We start from the raw sequence: 21,350 nt of genomic DNA, 5'->3' as shown, positions 1-21,350 counted from the left end.
CTTATTATACTCTAAAAATGTTAGTCTAACTTAAAAATGCGCTCATTTAGTTGTATTCAGTGTTAAAAAATATTGGTAACACTTTAGTATGGGGAACATATTCTAAGTAACAAAGACTTAAGAGTTATTTGGACACTAGGGGACCATATAAGGGTTAGGGTTACTAATAAGCAATAATTTTGAGGTTATAAGGGAAGACTCTTAGTTAATGGCTTACTGCTTGTAAAATAAGGCCATGCAGAAAAAGGCATTAATAAGTACTTAAAAATGACTAATTAAGAGCCAATATGTTAAGAATTTGCATCTTAATAAGCAAATAATTTATGGTGAATATGTTCCCCATATCAAAGTATTACCTAAATATAATATGGCTCTCACGGAAATACGTTTTTAAAATATTTCGCCTTCATGGCTCTCTCAGCCACAAAGGTTCCCGACCTCTGTCTCACAGGGTCACCCATGCTGTGGCGAAAGATTTTACGCCACCTATTTTTATTTGGACTTTACCTGTTTACATAACAGCTGTTTCTAAAGGAAAGAGTGGTATGTAAACAGCCATTGTTTTTGGTCTCATTAACACAAAAGAAAAAGATACCTCAGGTTTGAGTTTGAGTTTATTTCGAACATGCAAGCATACATGATACATCACAATTTCCAGTTTCTCTTGGACTGGTCATGGATCGAGCTTGGGCAGGTTTTGGATGACATTGGATAACCCTTCCCGTCGCACACAGCAGAATGTTTCAAGCCTTTGGCTTATTGCAACAAAGACAGTTTTCGTCTGTTCACTGGGAACTCAGAGAACAGAAAGTTTTTTTGATAATTTAACGTACAAATTTTTTTGACAGCTACACAATGAAGAATCAAATGATACATGGGGCCTTTTTTAAACTTGTAAACGGGCTAATAGTCGCAAGCCAAAGGTACTCTGAGGGCCACTGTCAGGTTCAAACATCGATGACTTCTATTAAACAAGACAAGAAGCAAGGAAACAAACTGAGACATGCATTAAATTTTGCTCAATTTGAGGATAAACGTGTTGACCTGTTACCTCTTACAGCAGGGGTAGGGAACCTATGGCTCTGGAGCCAGATGTGGCTCTTTTGATGACTCCACCTGGCTCTCAGATAAATCTTAGCTGACATTGCTTAACACGGTAAGTAATGAATAATTCCGCTGGTAATCACGGTGTCAAAAATAACGATCAAAATATAAAACATTCTCATGCATTTTAATCCATCCATCCGGTTTCTACCGCACCTGTTCAAGAAGTCGTTATAACGGTAAGAAGTATTTTATTTGTTTTTGGTTAGCTTCAGAATAAAAATGTTATTAAAAAGAATAAGAGACTTATTATACTCTAAAAATGTTGGTCTTACTTAAAAATGCAAGCATTTAGTTGTATTCAGTGTTAAAAAAATATATGGCTCTCACGGAAATACTTTTTAAAATATTTGACTTATATGGCTCTCTCAGCCAAAAAGGTTCCCGACCCTTGTCTTACAGGGTCACCCATGCTGTGGCGAAAGATTGTACGCCACGTCTTTTCATTTGGACTTTACCTGTTTACATAACAGCTGTTTCTAAAGGAATGGGTGATATGTAAACAGCCATTGTTTTTTGTCTCATTAACACAAAAGAAAAAGATACCTCAGGTTTGAGTTTGAGTTTATTTCGAACATGCAACCATACAACATGATACATCACAATTTCCAGTTTCTCTTGGACTGGTCCTGGATCGAGCTTGGGCAGGTTTTGGATGACAATAGATAACCCCTCCCGTTTCTTCTCGTCGCACACAGCGGAATGTTCCAAGCCTTTGGCTTGTTGCAACAAAGACAGTTTTCGCCTGTTCACTGGGAACTCAGAGAACGGAAAGTTTTTTGATAATTTAACGTACAAATTTTTCTGACAGCTACACAATGAAGAATCAAAGGACACATGGGGCCATTTTAAACTTGTAAACGTGCTAATAGTCGCGAGCCAAAGGTACTCTGAGGGCCATTGTCAGGTTCAAACATCGATGACTTCTATTAAACAAGACAAGAAGCAAGGAAACAAAAATAGACATACATAAAATTTTCCTCAATTTGAGGAGAAACGTGTTGACCTGTAACCTCTTACAGGGTCACCCATGCTGTGGCAAAAGATTGTACGCCACCTCTTTTTATTTGGACTTTACCTGTTTACATAACAGCTGTTTCTAAAGGAATGGGCGGTATGTAAACAGCCATTGTTTTCGGTCTCATTAACACAAAAGAAAACGATACCTCAGGTTTGAGTTTGAGTTTATTTCGAACATGCAAGCATACAACATGATACATCACAATTTCCAGTTTTTCTTGGACTGGTCCTGGATCGAGCCTGGGCAGGTTCTGGATGACAATAGATATACCCTCCCGTCTATTCCCATCGTACACAGTGGAATGTTCCAAGCCTTTGGTTTGATGCAACAAAGACCGCTTTCGTCTGTTCACTGGGAACTCAGAGAACGGAAAGTTTGTTTTGATAATTTACATACAATTTTTCTGAGAGTCACACAATGAAGAATCAAAGAATACATGAGCCCATTTTTTAACTTGTAAACAGGCTAAAACCACTACAACTACTAAGAACTAGGGTTGTCTCTATACCAATATTTTTGTACCTGTACTAAAATGTATTTTGATACTTTTCTAAATAAAGGGGACCACAAACAAAGGCCTTTATTGTCTTTATTTGAAGAAAAAAATCAGGCTACATTAAACAAATGTTTATAATTGCAATTTAGTCCTTAAATAGTGAACGTACTAGACAACTTGTCTTTTAGTAGTAAGTAAACAAAGACTCCCAATTAGTCTGCTGACGTATGCAGTAACATATTGTGTCATTTGTACACCTATTATTTTGTACACATTATGAGGGAAATGAATTGATTAACGTGGACCCCGACTTAAACAAGTTGAAAAACTTATTCGGGTGTTACCATTTAGTGCTCCATTGTACGGACTATGTACTGTACTGTGCAATCTACTAATAAAAGTATCAACAAAAAAAAAACTGTACAAAATGACTATTAATCTACTCGTTCATTTACTGTTAATATTTGCTTATTTTCTGTTTTAACATGTTCTATCTACATTTCTGTTAAAATGTAATCGTCTGCTGGGGGTGGGGGAGCATGGCCAGAGACAGGAGCAGACCCAACAAAGTAACCAAGAGAGTTGACTCCACCCTCGGCCGCCCACCAACTCTCGGCCAGGATGAGCGAGGATAAATCTAAGGCCATGTTTACACTAAGCCGGATAACCCCCGTTTCAGCCACACTAAACTATCGTTTAAGGTCCCCCTCCTCGGATAATTTTTTACACGAGTAAGTCAGCCGTGTATTTCTTGAATCTCCGGCTCTTAGCTTTGTATGGACTCACTGGTCGATTACAAAGTGAGTTCTGAGAGGAAGTGATGCTAAAAAGACTGCGCCCCACACAGGAAGTGACGCCAGAAATGACGCGCCACAGCCAGCTTCATAATAAAGCGGTTTTGTAACTCGGAGGTAAAAACTGGAAAGTCATCCAGACATGCCCGTGTTTTTGCTTCTTCTACATGTACGGAAATCACACTTGAATACCTTAAGAGAAAGCGATTTGCGGCTATTCAGGATACAACACTTCTCAGATGGCAAGAAAACTTTCCAATGTCCGGGTAGGCTGTGATTCTACTTAGCGAAAAACTGTGTCCATTTGTCGAAGGAGAGTCAACGAGAATGCGGGCTCCCGTGGATGTCATTAAAAAAGGTTGCCTGTGCTTTGTATTACCTGGCCGTCGAGGGAAGACTAGGGAAAACTACAGAAAACGGCGAATGCATTTGGACTGGCAAAGCAGACCGTATCAGTTATTGACCGCCATGTCCAAAGTGTAGAAAGTCACCAAAAAGGAATGAACAATGAAGGTGAAGGCAAAAGAGTGAGGAGTGTCCTGACCAGATATCTAGATCCCTAGATTAATGTTAAATGTTTTTTTATTACATTGTTTCCCTTTCAAATAAAGATTTGATTAGTTTAATGTGACGGACTTCTCAAGCTGTCGTGCGGGTTCCAAGGACTGTCAAGGAAGGACGTTTAGACTTCTTTATTTTTCAACAAAGACTGCTTTTCAGCTGCTCCGTCAGCCGTTTGCCTTTCTGCTTCGGGCGCCGTTGCCTCTCTCACGCTGTCAGTCTCTCTCTCTCTCAGCTTCAGCTTCCCTCCGGCTCCTTCTCGTTTCTCCGCCTCTCTTCCTGACGTTCGCGGCTGTCGCTCTTTTATACAGTGCGAGATGATTACTCAATTGTCCCAAGGTGCGTGTTCCACGCTCCTGATCTTGAATGCGGCGTCGCTCACGGCGCGCCCCACCTCGCCGCTCGCTCGCCGTCCAGGCCTCCTCGCTGTCGGACTGCTGGTCACGCCTCCTCGCCGCCATCTTGGGCTGGGCTACGGTGTGCCCTGTTTCGCTGTCGGACTGCCAGCTCCACCTCTCCACATTTATGATATCTCAGGTGTGATTCACTACAATAGGGGCCCACAGCACACTGGATTCCAGTTCATTGAAATACCACAACACTGGATGTTGTTCAGATAAGTTACATTTAAAGGCCTACTGAAAATAGATTTTCTTATTTAAAGGGGGATAGCAGGTCCATTCTATCTGTCATACTTGATAATTTTGCGATATTGCCATATTTTTGCTGAAAGGATTTAGTAGAGAACATCCACGATAAAGTTTGCCACTTTTGGTCGCTAATAAAAAAGCCTTGCCTGTACCGGAAGTAGCAGACAATGTGCGCGTGACGTCACGAGTTGTGGAGCTCCTCACATCTGAACATTGTTTACAATCATAGCCACCAGCTGTAAGAGCAATTCGGACCGAGAAAGCGACAATGTCCCACTAATTTGAGCGAGGATGAAAGATTCGTGGATGAGGAAAGTTATAGTGAAGCACAAAAGACAAAAAAGAAAAGGTGGCGGAAATGGAAGAGTTTCAGATGTAATTAGAAACATTTACTAGGATAATTCTGGAAGATTCCTTATCTGCTTATTGTGTTAATAGTATTTTAGTGAGATTATAAAGTCATACCTGAAAGTTGGATGGCTGCGGTGAACGCCAGTGTCTCTGAGAGAAGCCGAGGAGCCAAGATCACAGCTGCCTTTTTGAGCTGCAGGACACGAAATCCACTCAAGTCTCCGGTAAGAGCCGACTATCACAATTTTCGCATCCAATAACTTGCTGGTTGACGTAGAGAAACATGTTCGCATGACCGCTCTGTGTTAAAGCTTCACAACAAACAAAGAAACATAGGTAGTGTTTTGGTGCTAAAGGCAGCTGCAATCTACCCCTTTCCACCAACAGCATTCTTCTTTATAGTCTCCATTATTAATTGAACAAATTGCAAAAGATTCAGCAACACAGATGTCCAATTTACTGTGTAATTATGCGATGAAAAGAGACAACTTTTAGCCGTGTGTGGTGCTGGCTAATATGTCCCCTCCAACCAATAACGTCACAAACACACATCATCATTCCGCGACGTTTTTAACAGGAAACTCCGCGGGAAATTTAAAACTGCAATTTAGTAAACTAAAAAGGCCGTATTGGCATGTGTTGCAATGTTAATATTTCATCATTGATATATAAACTATCAGACTGCGTGGTCGGTAGTAGTGGGTTTCAGTAGGCCTTTAAGAAGTTGCACACAAAGCAACACTGGAGGTGACTATGACGTGTGCATTTTCCATGCACCCGTATTAAGTTGCGTTGTGCCGGCGGACGGAAGGGTGAGGGGGTCTTAAACGGTGGCATCGTTGTGTGTGTGGACACGGATAAGGTTAGGTCGGATTTACCCAGGATGACCTTATCCGGCTTAGTCTAAACGGGGCCTAAGGAGACCGAGGTGTCCGATCATTCAGCCAAGACACTGTGAAGCTTGTCTCTTCATCTGTACATACAGTGGGGCAAAAAAGTATTTAGTCAGCCAGCGATTGTGCAAGTTCTCCCACTTAAAATGATGACAGAGGTCTGTAATTTTCATCATAGGTACACTTCAACTGTGAGAGACAGAATGTGAAAAAGAAATAACCAGGAATTCACATTCTAGGAATTTTAAAGAATTTATTTGTAAATGATGGTGGAAAATAAGTATTTGGTCAACCATTCAAAGCTCTCACTGATGGAAGGAGGTTTTGGCTCAAAATCTCACGATACATGGCCCCATTCATTCTTTCCTTAACACGGATCAATCGTCCTGTCCCCTTAGCAGAAAAACAGCCCCAAAGCATGATGTTTCCACCCCCATGCTTCACAGTAGGTATGGTGTTCTTGGGATGCAACTCAGTATTCTTCTTCCTCCAAACACCACAAGTTGAGTTTATACCAAAATTGATACATGGATGATACAGCAGAGGATTGAGAGAATGTCATGTGGTCAGATGAAACCGAAATAGAACTTTTTGGTATAAACCGAACTCATGGTGTTTGGAGGAAGAAGAATACTGAGTTGCATCCCAAGAACACCATACCTACTGTGAAGCATGGGGGTGGAAACATCATGCTTTGGGGCTTTTTTTCTGCTAAGGGGACAGAACGATTGATCCGTGTTAAGGAAAGAATGAATGGGGCCATGTATCGTGAGATTTTGAGCCAAAACCTCCTTCCATCAGTGAGAGCTTTGAACGGTTGACCAAATACTTATTTTCCACCATAATTTACAAATAAATTATTAAAATTTCCTACAATGTGAATTCCTAGACTTTTTTTCACATTCTGTCTCTCACAGTTGAAGTGTACCTATGATGAAAATTACAGACCTCTGTCATCATTTTAAGTGGGAGAACTTGCACAATCGCTGGCTTACTAAATACTTGTTTGCCCCACTGTATAACGAGCAAAACATCCTTCAATGGAAACAACTGCAACTGGCCAATGGATTTAGTTGAAATTTTTGAAATATCGCTTGTATTCTGCGGAAAACTGCAATGGAAAGGCAGCCGGTCTGAAAGGAACTCTCGTAAAACCGACGCTTTCCAATCGGCTTCACCAGATTTTCCCCTGTGTGCGTCTCACATGGTTTCATTTCATTAAATGTTCTAATGATCCAGAGCCTCCTAAAAAACTAAGATTTTTTTTCCCTGGCCAAGTTTTTTCCCTCCCTCCAGTTCCCCCTAAAGGTCGACCTTCCAGTCACAAATGACTGAGGCTAAATGATCATGGATTGAATGACAGTCGGAGGGAAATGGTTCCCTTGATTGCCCGGTTTTTGTTGCGCTCAGGTGAGAGGGAGCTTGTGATTCCGCAGGAAGCCTCGGTCGCTGATTGTGGTTTCCTGTTCCAGCTACCGTTTCCTTAAGTCTCCTCCGCACGGCACATGGAAGCAGTCACGTTGTTGCAGAGGAGATTGAGCGAGGCGGCGAGCTGGGTATGATTTTACTTGCAGTCCAGATATTTTCCTTGGACGTGCTTGAAAAGACTGATGAACAAACAAGCCGGGGCCCGAAACCTTTGTGATACGGGACTACACAGACTAAACACGGTGCAGAACCAATCCCCTTGAATGTGCTTCCCATTTGGTCGGACACTCATGCTTTTGTTTAGTCTAAGGTCCAACTTTACAGTCCTGACATCATATTCCATGCTAACTTTTCAAAGAGCTGTCCCTTGATCACGCACATCACTGATGGATTGTTTTCCCCTTAAGTTCCTTCAGCGTCGTGTCTTCAGAGACGTTTGGATCACGCCTGACTTTGAAATCTTTTGGTGTTGTTTTGTAGATCCTGAGCAGCCTTTCGTGGAGCCCCATGATCAGACACCCTACGTCCTGGGCATCTACAGACATGAGACCAGTCTTCTGATACCGTGCCGCACATCCTCCCCCAGTTTTCTCACAAATCTACAGGCGGTAAGGTCTACCAAAAGAACGTTGACATACAGACACTGGGAAACACTTGGCACCGTTGGTTCGGTCTGGACCAACAATAACAAAGGTAGATCAGGCTCAAGTTGGGTTTGGTTAAAATCAATCAATCAATGTTTACTTATATAGTCCTAAATCACGAGTGTCTCAAAGGGCTGCAAACGCCACAACGACATCCTCGGCTCATATCCCACATCAGGGCAAGGAAAAACTCAACCCAATGGGTTGACAATGAGAAACTTTGGAGGGAACCGTAGATGTGGGGATAGTGTGAGAGTCCAGTCCATAGTGGATCTAATATAATAGTGAGAGTCCAGTCCATAGTGGATCTAATATAATAGTGAGAGTCCAGTCCATAGTGGATCTAGCATAATATTGTGAGGGTCCAGTCCAGAGTGGGGCTAACATAATAGTGAGAGTCCAGTCCATAGTGGATCTAGCATAATATTGTGAGGGTCCAGTCCAGAGTGGGGCTAACATAATAGTGAGAGTCCAGTCCATAGTGGATCTAGCATAATATTGTGAGGGTCCAGTCCAGAGTGGGGCTAACATAATAGTGAGAGAGTCCAGTCCATAGTGGATCTAGCATAATGTTGTGAGGGTCCAGTCCATAGTGGATCTAGCATAATATTGTAAGGGTCCAGTCCAGAGTGGGGCTAACAGAATAGTGAGAGAGTCCAGTCCATAGTGGATCTAGCATAATATAGTGTGAGTACAGTCCATAGTGGATTTAGCATAATATTGAGAGTCCAGTCCATAGTGGATATAACATAATAGGGAGAGTCCAGTCCATAGTGGATATAACATAATAGGGAGAGTCCAGTCCATAGTGGATCTAATATAATAGTCAGAGTCCAGTCCATAGTGGATCTAATATAATAGTGAGAGTCCAGTCCATAGTGGATCGAGCATAATATTGTGAGGGTCCAGTCCAGAGTGTGGCTAACATAATAGTGAGAGAGTCCAGTCCAGAGTGGATCTAGCATAATATAGTGTGAGTACAGTCCATAGTGGATTTAGCATAATAATGAGTCCAGTCCATAGTGGATCTAACATAATAGTGAGAAAGTCCAGTCCATAGAAGATCTAGCATAATATTGTGAAAGTCCAGTCTATAGGGGATCGAACATTTTATTGTGAGAGTTCACTCCATAGTGGATCCAACATAATAGTGTGAGTCCAGTCCACTGTGGATCTAACATAATATTGTGAAAGTCCTGTCCATAGTGGATCTAACATAATAGTGAGAGTCCAGTCCATAGTGAATTTAACACAATAGTGTGAGTCTAGTCCATAGTGGATCCAACATAATAGTGAGGGTCCAGTCCATAGTGGATCTAACATAATAGTGAGAGTCCAGCCCATAGTGGATCTAACATAAGAGTGAGAGTCCAGTCCATAGGGGATCTGAAATGAGAGTGAGAGTCCAGTCCATAGTGGATCTAACATAAGAGTGACAGTCCAGTCCATAGGGTATCTGACATAATAGTGATAGTCCAGTCTATAGTGGATCTGACATAATATTGTGATAGTCCAGTCCATAGTGGATCTATCATTATATTTTGACAGTCCAGTCCGTAGTGCATCTAACATAATATTGAGAGTGCAGTCCATAGTGGGGCCAGCAGGAGACCATCCCGAGCGGGGACTGGTCAGCAGCGCAGAGTTGGGTCCTGACCCTGGACAGCAAGCATTTTATCTGTGGCCACCGAACCATTTCAGGTTAATTTTTATACTTAGCACACTCTTACCGAGGGGCCGGATAAAACATGTTCTCGGGCTTGATCCAGCCCTCAGGCTGTAGGTTTGACACCCAAGGCAAAGGCGTTCTCAAGAATGAACAAATGTGAGCGCACCCTTCATGGTTCTCACAAAAGTAATCTTGAAGGAACATGACCGACTGAAACGGGAAGCTCGGGGAGTCGCTCAGTCTGCTTCCTGTCAGGGCAGGAAGGTGCTGCTGGAGTGTTTTCTCTCGCTCAGAATAGAATCTTGGGCTAAATTTACAAACGGCAGGAAATGCGGCACAAAACCTGTCCGGAGGAAACAACAAGGTAACGTATCCTGTGGCTTTGGATACCGTTTACCGGACGCCCCAGGAAGATCTCCGGTGAACTTATGAACCCATTGGTGGGCTGGGTACCACTAAGTTCCTGCAGACGTGGTTTTATTTCTGGCGCCGCTTTATGACAGTGAGACTTTGTGCCCACTTGTGGACAAACAACCGTCTCACATGGAACTGAGAGTAGTCGTGTGAGTACGTACTTCCCTTTCCTGCACCAACCAATGAACCAATCACACACATCTGCAGCAAAATAAAACTACCGTAGGGCACGTCGGAGTAGTGAATTATATTTAGGGTCGCAAAGGGATGGAAAGTTTCCAGTAAATTTTCGGGGAAGTTTCCGAAAATTTACCACAGGAAGTTAAACCTCGGGAAGTTTGGAAATATTGACCATTTTTTTGAGGATTCAAAGTTGGACACCGTCCGTGGGAATTAATACCATACCACCACCATATCAACTTTATATATATATATATATATATATATATATATATATATATATATATATATATATATATATATATATATATATATATATATATATATAATGGGAATATATGGGATTTAATGGGGAATTACAATAATGATATATTATTGGGCACTTGTCTATATGTTGCTGCATCTTTGTGGCATTTTTGACATATCTCAAGGTATCTAAAATCCACAAAGTATGTGAAAATACCGTCTAAACATCACAAAATGCTAAAAATGTAGTTTTCATTTTGAATATTCCTCTCTGAATATCTTTGTCAATTTCCGTAGATTCTAGGTAACATTCCTGCACTCCGACCGTATTATTAGATCAGTCATACTGGAAATATGCAAACAATTAGGAAAGAGATGTGCTGTTCATCATTTAACACATGTTTTTTTTTTTTGTGCAGTTTAAATCGTAAATAAATAGCTAACATCCTCTATTGCCACCATAAAACCCTTGAAAAACATCCACAAAGGGACAACAATTAAGGTTGCAAAGGGGTGGAACGTTTTCGGTTGTCATGTCTCGGTGATCATGTTTAGTTTGGCCATGTTCTGTTTGGTTTTGGCACTCTTTCAGTTCCTGTTTTTTCACTCCCTGTTTTGTCACTATGACTACCAATCAGTTCACCTGTCCTCACGACTCATGCACCTAATTCATTTGAACTTGCGCGTGTGTTTTCAATCACCACATCACTATTTAAGCCCTTCATTTTCTGTTGCTGGCGACATCACACTCCTGACTCTCCTGATTGCTCACTTCTTGCCATAGTTTCATGCTTTTCACGTCACAGCAAGTGTACTTTTGTTTCATGTCCTTAGTCTGTTTATGTGTTAGTTTTGTCCCTGCGTTAAGTTTGTTCTCCGCCTTGTGTGCGCCCTTTGTTTTTGTAGTACCTTTGAGTGTTAAAATTGAAATATGTCATTACCTTCACGTCGTGTCCGGTCCAGTCGCTTTGCACCACGGGAAAACACCTCACCAAAGCCCTTGTCATGACACCAGTAAATTTCCAGGAAACTTCCCAGAAATTTACCACAGGAAGTTAAGCTCAGGGGTTTGGAGATATTGACAATTTTTTGGATTATTCAAAATTGGACACCGTCCATGGGAATTAATGGGAATACATGGCAATTAATGGGAATATATGGGAATATATTGGAATTAATAGGAGTATATGGGAATGAATGGGAATATATGGGAATATATGGGAATATATGGCAATTAATGGGAATATATGGAAATATATTGGAATGAATGGGAATATATGGGAATGAATGGGGTTACATGGGAATATATGGGAATCAATGGGAATATATTGGAATAAAGGGAATATATGGAAATTAATGGGTATGTATGGGAATGAATGGGGATATAGGGGAATATATGGGAATATATGAGAATATATGGGAAAGAATGGGAATATATGGGAATTAATGGGAATATATGAGGATATATTGGAATATATGGGAATTAATGGGAATATATGGGAATGAATGGGAATACATGGGAATGAATGGGAATATATAGGAATGAATGGGAATCTATGGGAATGAATGGGAATATATGGGAATTAATAAGAATATATAGGATTGAATGGGAATATATGAGAATAATTGGGAATATATGGGAATTAATGGGAATTTATGGGAATATATTGGATTTAATGGGAATGAATGGGAATATATCGGAATTATTGGGAATATATGGGAATTAATAAGAATATATAAGAATTAATGGGAATATATGGGAATGAATGGGAATATGTTGGAATGAATGGGAATATATGGGAATGCATGGGAACATATGGGAATTAATAAGAATATATAGGAATTAATGGGAATATATGGGAATGCATGGAAATATATGGGAATATATGGGAATTAATGGGAATATATTGGAATGAAAGGGAATATATGGGAATGAATGGGAGTATATGGGAATTAATAGGAATTAATGGGAAGATATGGGAATATATGGGAATGAATGGGGAATTCCAATAATGGTATATTATTGGGCACTTGTCTATATGTTGCTGCATCTTTGTGGCAAGTTTGACCTATCCCAAGGTATTTAAAATCCACAAAGTATGTGAAAATACCGTCTAAACATCACAAAATGCTTGATTGATTGATTGATTGATTGAAACTTTTATTAGTAGATTGCACAGTACACTAAATATTCCGTACAATTGGCCACTTAACGGTGACTCCCGAATAAGTTTTTCAACTTGTTTAAGTCAGGGTCCGCGATTTAAATCTCTTATGTATGACTGCCATCTACTGGTCACACTTATCACTACACCACGTACAGAATAAAATAGCTTTGAAGTGGGTAAGCGCAACCAAACGTATTCCTTATATTAGGCGCACCGGGTTATAAGGTGCACTGTTGAGTTTTGAGGGGGTAAAAAGTATTTTAAGTGCGCCCTATAGTCCGGAAAATGCGGTAATTCGCCGTTTACCCAGCTGCATGTGGTCGAACATGGTGTTGCATGTTCAGAGAGGAGAGGTGCGTCACACCATTCATTCCGTGTTGTTTTTTTTAATATTTTATTTTCAGGACCCACTTTTTACGGGGAAAGTTGTCAGGGAAATCAAATGGGATCCAAAGGATGGCTTCAGAATCCCCTACGGTCCCTCTGCCGTGTACACCAAGTTGTTCTGCACCACCATCGTCAACGGGCGGGAGTTCCACTCGGACTACATGGTCCGGAGACAGTGTGAGTGGCAACCGGGCTCCTTTCCAGTGACGGGCGGAACGGATGGGCGGGCATATGAACTTTGTTTTTTTTGTTGTTTTTTTTACAGCTACTTTCCTGGAGAACGTGAAGGTCACCCCAGAGCGGGTTCGACTGTTGGTCGGAGACACGCTGGTCCTCAACTGCACCGGGCAGACCACCTTTAACGAAAGAATCAGTTTTTCCTGGGATTTCCCAAGAAAGAAGGTAAGGAGGTTGCGTTTCCAAAAAAAAGGTGTTGCAGGGTGTCCGTACAACAGTGGAGTTTCCCACCTAGCCCTTCAGCGAGGCCCTTCTGAGTCGCCACAAAACAAAAACTAACGGGCATTGAATCACCTAAACGGGCTATTTTAGACTCAAACAAACTTTATTGATCCACCAGGGAAATTGTTCCACACAGAAGTCCAGTAACAAAGGATGGAAAGGAAAATGCAGGTATAAAGTTGACTAAAATGTTCCATAGTAGCAATATACAATATAACATATATGTAATATTTACATATTATACATACAGTATCTAATATATACCGATGTATTATTATATGTTTTTGTATTTTTATATAATATATACAGTATATAACAAGGGTAAGGATGGAAAGGATAATGCAGGTATAAAGTAGACTAAAATGTACCATAGTAGCAAGATACAATATAACATATATGTCATAATTACACATTATACATACAGTGTATAATATATATATTGATATATTATTATATGATATTTTTATATAATATATACAATATATAAGAAGGGTAAGGATGGAAAGGATAATGCAGGTATAGACTAAAATGTTCCATAGTAGCAATATAAAATATAACATGTAATATTTACTTGTTATATATACAGTATATTATATATACTGATATATTATTTTATATGATATTATATTTTTATATAATGTATACAATATATAACAAGGGTAAGGATGGAAAAGATCATGCAGGTATGAAGTAGACTAAAATGTACCATTGTAGCAATATAAAATATAACAAATATGTAATATTTACATATTAATATACAGTATATAATACATACTGATATATTATTATATTGTATTTCAATATGATGTATACAATATATAACGAGGGAAAGGATGGAAAGGATAATGCAGGTATAAAATAGACTAAAATGTACCATAGTAGCAATATAAAATATAACAAATATGTAATATTTACATATTATATACACAGTATATAATATATACTGGTGTATTATATTATTATATGATATTCTATTTTTATATAATGTATACAATACTGTATATAACAAGGGTAACGATGGAAAGGATAATGCAGGTATAAAGTGGACTAAAAATGTACCATAGTAGCAATATAACATATATGTAATATTTACACACTTTATATACAGTATATAATATATATACTGATATATTATTATATGATATACTATTTTATATGATAAATACAATATATAAAAAGGGTAAGGATGGAAAGGATAATGCAGGTATAAATTCGACTAAAATGTACCATAGTAGCAATATAACATATGTAATATTGACACATTGTATATACAGGATATAGTACAGTATATACTGATATATTATTATATTATATCATATTTTTATATAATATATACAATATATAACAAGAGTAAGGATGGAAAGGATAATGCAGGTATAGACTAAAATGTACCATAGTAGCAATATAACATATGTAATATTTACATATTATATATACAGTATATAATGTATACTGATATATTATTTCATATGATATTAAATTGTTATATAATATATACAACATATAACAAGGGTAAGGATGGAAAGGATAATGCAGGTATAAAGTCGATTAAAATGTACCACAGCAGCAATACAAAGTATAAAATAAGTAATATTTACATATTATTTATACAGTATATAATATATACTGATATAGTTTATATGATATTATATTTTTTATAAAATATATACAATATATAACAAGGGTAAGGATGGGTTTGTCTCTTTTATACCTGCATTATCCTTTTCATCCTTACCCTTTCTGACCTTTGTAACCAAGCTACTGTATGGAACAATTTTCCTTGTGGATCAATAAAGTTTGTCTAAGTCTAAGTTTAAGTATGTCCTCGGTTCGTTTACCTTGCACAGCCGCCGCTAATATTGATTTCATGCTGAATTCCGATTAAATGAAAAAAACAGCAACACTGGAGCCTAATATCACATGAAAATAATACGATGAATACTTTTATATATTTATGGAAAGTAAAAAAAAAAAAAAAAGAACTTGTATTAATATATGATCGTGGTTTACGTTAGGCCAGCGGAGAAACCACACCACTGCTCTACAATATGCATATTTAATACGATCTTTTTACTTTTTTGTTTTTCTCAGGAAAATCGCCATTTCACACAGGCCAAAATGGAACGCCCGGCTGTGGTTTTTACAATGAGCAGGGTCCTGGTGCTGCCCAACGTCACCATGGAGGACAGGGGCTCGTACCGCTGCAAGGCGGAGACTTTGCCAATAAAACACAAGAACTTCACCGCCAAAGTGATCGTCTTCGGTACGGGCGGCCTTGATAAAAGGTCATAGTTTTCTTCATCCACGTGACTTCCAATGTCTTTTTCGTGTTTTTCTTCCCAACCCCAGAGCACCCCTTCATCAACGTCTCCTACAAGCACGAGCAGAGCGGCGCGGTGGTTGTGAAAGAGGGCCGGAAGAAGCTGGTGTTTGAGCCCAAAGTGAACGCGCTGCCACCTCCAGACATGATGACATGGCAAGTACACTAAGTATAAAGTTAGGAGAAGTCTCATTCAGGAGGGGCCCCAAAAAAATTAAGACTGCTGGTCGGGTGGGCGGGGTGTGATTATTTTTAATAATAATCCCTGAACGAGAAAGCGTTTTTTTTGTCATTGTACGACAATTGATCCTTAGGGAAATAAAGGGGGGAAACTCTACAACCTGTACTAGAATGTATAATCCAAAGTAGGTTTATCCCGAAACCAATAATCTAGTACCGTTACCAGTACCAAAATGTATATCGATACTTTCAGATACTTTTCCAAACAAAGGGAAGTACGAAAAGTGTCAATATTGGCTTTATTTTAACAGAAAATCTTACACTAGACTAAACACTGACAGTCAAAGAACTATTTTACAAGGTTGAAATACGAATTAGAAGGCATTGAAGTGGCATTGACCTTGAAGGGAACGTCTGCCATGTGTCTGCACCGGACTGAACAGCAGGACAGGTGTCACGACTACATTATTACCTGTATTTTTCATTGATTGATTGATTGAAACTTTTATTAGTAGATTGCACAGAACAGTGCGTACTCTGTGCAATTGACCACTAAATGGTAAAACCCGAATAAGTTTTTCAACTCTTGAAACTCCTTGTGTAGATGTGAATGTTCATCATTGAAATGTCTACCTAAGTTTGAAGCAAAGGTGCTAATGCTAGTTGCCACGTTTGGCGAGGCGTGTTTTAAAGCAGCTGTTGTGAAACTAGCGTATGTGTGGGTGTGTGTGCCCCTTTAAGAATGGCAGTATGTGGGGTGAGTGAGTGAGTGAGTGGGCAAGTTAGGAGAGGTAAAGTAGCGTCTTCCTAGTATCGATGAATTCCCAAGTCACACACAATTTGTTTTGACTTATTCTATACTCAAAACAATTGATCCTTAGGGAAATAATGGGGGGAAACCCTACAACCTGTACTAGAATGTATAATCCAAAATTGGATTTTCCCGATAAAAAATGATTTATTACTGTTACCGGTACCGAAATGTATATCGATACTTTCCAATACTTTTCCAAATAAAGGGAAGTACGAAAAATGTCAATATTGGCTTTATTTTAACAGAAAATCTTACACTAGACTAAACACTGACAGTCAAAGAACTATTTTACAAGGTTGAAATACGAATTAGAAGGCATTGAAGTGGCATTGACCTTGAAGGGAACGTCTGCCATGTGTCTGCACTGGACTGAACAGCAGGACAGGTGTCACGACTACAATTTTACCTGTATTTTTCATTGATTGATTGATTGACACTTTTATTAGTAGATTGCACAGAACAGTGCGTACTCTGTGCAATTGACCACTAAATGGTAAAACCCGAATAAGTTTTTCAACTCTTGAAACTCCTTGTGTAGATGTGAATGTTCATCATTGAAATGTCTACCTAAGTTTGAAGCAAAGGTGCTAATGCTAGTTGCCACGTTTGGCGAGGCGTGTTTTAAAGCAGTTGTTGTGAGAGTAGCGTATGTCTGGATTTGTGTGTGCCCCTTTAAGAATGGCAGTATGTGGGGTGAGTGAGTGCATGGGCAAGTTAGGAGAGGTAGAGTAGAGTCTTCCTAGTATCGATGAATTCCCAAGTCACACACAATTTGTTTTGACTTATTCTATACTCAAAACAATTGATCCTCAGGGAAATGATGGAGGGAAACCCTACAACCTTTACTAGAATGAATAATCCAAAATAGGATTGTCCCGATAAAAAAATATTTATTACTGTTACCGGTACCAAAATGTATATCAATACTTACAGATACTTTTCCAAATAAAGGGAAGTACGAAAAATGTCAATATTGGCTTTATTTTAACAGAAAATCTTACACTAGACTAAACACTGACAGTCAAAGAACTATTTTACAAGGTTGAAATACGAATTAGGAGGCATTAAAGTGGCATTGACCTTGAAGGGAACGTCTGCCATGTGTCTGCACCGGACTGAACAGCAGGACAGGTGTCACGACTACAATTTTACCTGTATTTTTCATTGATTGATTGATTGACACTATTATTAGTAGATTGCACAGAACAGTGCGTACTCTGTGCAATTGACCACTAAATGGTAAAACCCGAATAAGTTTTTCAACTCTTGAAACTCCTTGTGTAGATGTGAATGTTCATCATTGAAATGTCTACCTAAGTTTGAAGCAAAGGTGCTAATGCTAGTTGCCACGTTTGGCGAGGCGTGTTTTAAAGCAGTTGTTGTGAGAGTAGCGTATGTCTGGATTTGTGTGTGCCCCTTTAAGAATGGCAGAATGTGGGGTGAGTGAGTGGGCAAATTAGGAGAGGTAGAGTAGCGTCTTCCTAGTATCGATGAATTCCCAAGTCACACACAATTTGTTTTGACTTATTCTATACTCAAAACAATTGATCCTCAGGGAAATGATGGAGGGAAACCCTACAACCTTTACTAGAATGAATAATCCAAAATAGGATTGTCCCGATAAAAAAATATTTATTACTGTTACCGGTACCAAAATGTATATCAATACTTACAGATACTTTTCCAAATAAAGGGAAGTACGAAAAATGTCAATATTGGCTTTATTTTAACAGAAAATCTTACACTAGACTAAACACTGACAGTCAAAGAACTATTTTACAAGGTTGAAATACGAATTAGGAGGCATTAAAGTGGCATTGACCTTGAAGGGAACGTCTGCCATGTGTCTGCACCGGACTGAACAGCAGGACAGGTGTCACGACTACAATTTTACCTGTATTTTTCATTGATTGATTGATTGACACTATTATTAGTAGATTGCACAGAACAGTATGTACTCTGTACATATGACCACTAAATGGTAACACCCGAAAAGTTTTTCAATTCTTTAAACTCCTTGTGTAGATGTGAATGTTCATCATTTAAATGTCCACCTAAGTTTGAAACAAAGGTGCTAATGCTAGTTGCCACGTTTGGCGAGGCGTGTTTTAAAGCAGCTGTTGTGAAACTAGCGTATGTGTGGGTGTGTGTGCCCCTTTAAGAATGGCAGTATGTGGGGTGAGTGAGTGAGTGAGTGGGCAAGTTAGGAGAGGTAAAGTAGCGTCTTCCTAGTATCGATGAATTCCCAAGTCACACACAATTTGTTTTGACTTATTCTATACTCAAAACAATTGATCCTTAGGGAAATAATGGGGGGAAACCCTACAACCTGTACTAGAATGTATAATCCAAAATTGGATTGTCCCGATAAATAATTTATTACTGTTACCGGTACCAAAATGCGTATCGATACTTTCCAATACTTTTCCAAACAAAGGCAAGTAAAAATAATGCGAATATCGGCTTTATTATAACAGAAAATCTTACACTAGACTAAACACTCACTGTCAAAGAACAATTTTACAAGGTTAGAATATAAATTAAAAGGCATTGAAATGGCATCGACCTTAAAGGGAACGTCTGCCATGTGTCTGCACCGGACTGAACAGCAGGACAGGTGTCACAACTACATTATTACCTGTCACTCTTTAAACTCCTTGTGCAGATCTGATCTCCTGGACCATGGTCTGAGAGCTGACGAGCAGGAAAGGTATAAAATAGTACTTGGAATGCGGTGCCTCCCTGTTTAAAGTGTCACCTTTATTGTTAGTTTTGAAGGCCATATACCTCTGTATTGTACTTTACACACTCTTTATTAACCAGTATAATTTTGTTTTTCATTGTTAGTTTTGAAGTCCAAATACTTCCATATTGTAGTTAAATACCGATTTCCATTGATTAGTACAGTGATACTTAATCATTTATTAGTACCGGTATACATTACAATATTTCATATTGTTATGAAGGTGTCTGTTACTATGTACATACATATATATATATATATATATATATATATATATATATATATATATATATATATATATACTTGCAGTGTGTATATAGTACATATTGTTACATGTTTACGAGCAAAGGACTTCGAAATCACTAATCCTTGCCTCAATGGCGACAGATAAAGTGAGTTTCTTACAAGTAACATTATCACTGGAGGACGAGGAATAGCTAAACATGCTTCACAACACACCGTAGGAGGATACAATAGCTCACCGGCGTCACAATGTAAACAAACGCCATGGGTGGATCTACACCTGACATCCACTGTAATGATACCAAGTACAATAGTGTATCTAGTAGATACTACTATGATTACATCAATATTTTCAATCGGCACAAAATCTTTTTTCCTTTTTTTTAAAATTCATATTATGTTTATAAACTTAGGAGATACGTCCCTGAACACATGAGGACTTTGAATATGACCATTGTATGATCCTGTAACTACTTGGTATTGGATCGATACCTAAATGTGTGGTATCATCCAAAACTAATGTAAAGTATCAAAGAAAAGAAGAACAAGTGATTATTACATATTAACAGAAGTGTAGGTTGAACATGTTAAGAGAGAAAATAAGCAGATATTAACAGTAAATGAACAAGTGGATTTATAATGTTTACAGTTTGTTCTTTATAATGTGTACAAAATAATAGGTGTATAAATGGCACAATATGTTACAGCAGACTAATTAGGAGTCTTAGTTTACTTACTACTAAAAGACAAGTTGTCTAGTATGTTCACTATTTTATTTAAGGACTAAGTTGCAATAATAAACATATGTTTCATGTACCCTAAGATTTTTTTGTTGAAATAAAGAAGATAATGACATTTTTTGTGGTCGCCTTTTTTTTTTTTTCTTTTAAATTATCAAATAGTATCGAAAAGTATCGAAATAGATGTTGGTACCGGTACCAAAATATTGGTAAATAGCGGGTTCACACAATACATTCAAAAAAATAAAAATAATATGTGTGTGTTTTGACTCCCAAATTTCAGGTATAAAGATGATGTCGCCATCCTGAAGAACTCCACCTGCTTCAAGATTTCTGGTTTCAGCTTGATCATCGCCGATCTCCAGCGGAATCATGCCGGGGTCTACACCATAAGCCTCGGCAACCGAGCCAGGGGCCTTCACCGGAATCTGAGCTACACACTGCAAATTGAATGTAAGCTGCCGCCATGAATCTCGATAGCGAGCGCTGATGCTGGGGAAATAAAACGCCGCCTCTGATGGGGACAGAGCTCCTAGCCGCTTCATTCCCAGGACGGCAGGTAGCAGCTTCAGTATGTTTGGAGACTTGGTGATTCCAGAGCTGGATTGAGGTCGTCACAGCAGCTGTTGTTGATTATTGGACCTCTTTGGAAGAGAGCTTGGTGTGGCGTGTAAACTAGTCTGCAGGCTCCCAACCGTCCTAAGCCTCCTGTCCAAGTCCATAGTGTTAGTTTGCGTCCTGATCTACTGAGATCCAAATAACACCTGCCGAATAACAGGCGAAAACTATTAAAATTACGTGTACTATATGTTGTGTGTGTGTGTGTTTATATATATTTATATATA

General features: G+C 38.9%; 1 protein-coding gene across 3 annotated transcripts in view; it reads left to right on the top strand.

Moving 5' to 3' along the window:
* The window catches only part of kdrl (kinase insert domain receptor like), a 403,844-nt gene that overhangs the window by 50,682 nt on the left and 331,812 nt on the right, over nt 1-21,350 (top strand). For all 3 annotated transcript variants that reach the window (XM_061900269.1, XM_061900270.1, XM_061900268.1), the window contains exons 4-9: nt 7,779-7,906; nt 13,024-13,183; nt 13,272-13,408; nt 15,557-15,728; nt 15,815-15,941; nt 20,789-20,958. In XM_061900269.1, the coding sequence (XP_061756253.1) occupies nt 7,779-7,906; nt 13,024-13,183; nt 13,272-13,408; nt 15,557-15,728; nt 15,815-15,941; nt 20,789-20,958 (894 nt within the window). The remainder of the gene's footprint in view (nt 1-7,778; nt 7,907-13,023; nt 13,184-13,271; nt 13,409-15,556; nt 15,729-15,814; nt 15,942-20,788; nt 20,959-21,350) is intronic.

The sequence above is a fragment of the Nerophis ophidion genome, linkage group LG05 (assembly GCF_033978795.1).
Source record: "Nerophis ophidion isolate RoL-2023_Sa linkage group LG05, RoL_Noph_v1.0, whole genome shotgun sequence".
In the NCBI taxonomy this organism is placed as follows: Eukaryota; Metazoa; Chordata; class Actinopteri; order Syngnathiformes; family Syngnathidae; genus Nerophis; species Nerophis ophidion.
The sequence above is the reverse complement of the archived record's forward strand: the minus strand, read 5'-3'. Positions and strand labels throughout refer to the sequence as shown.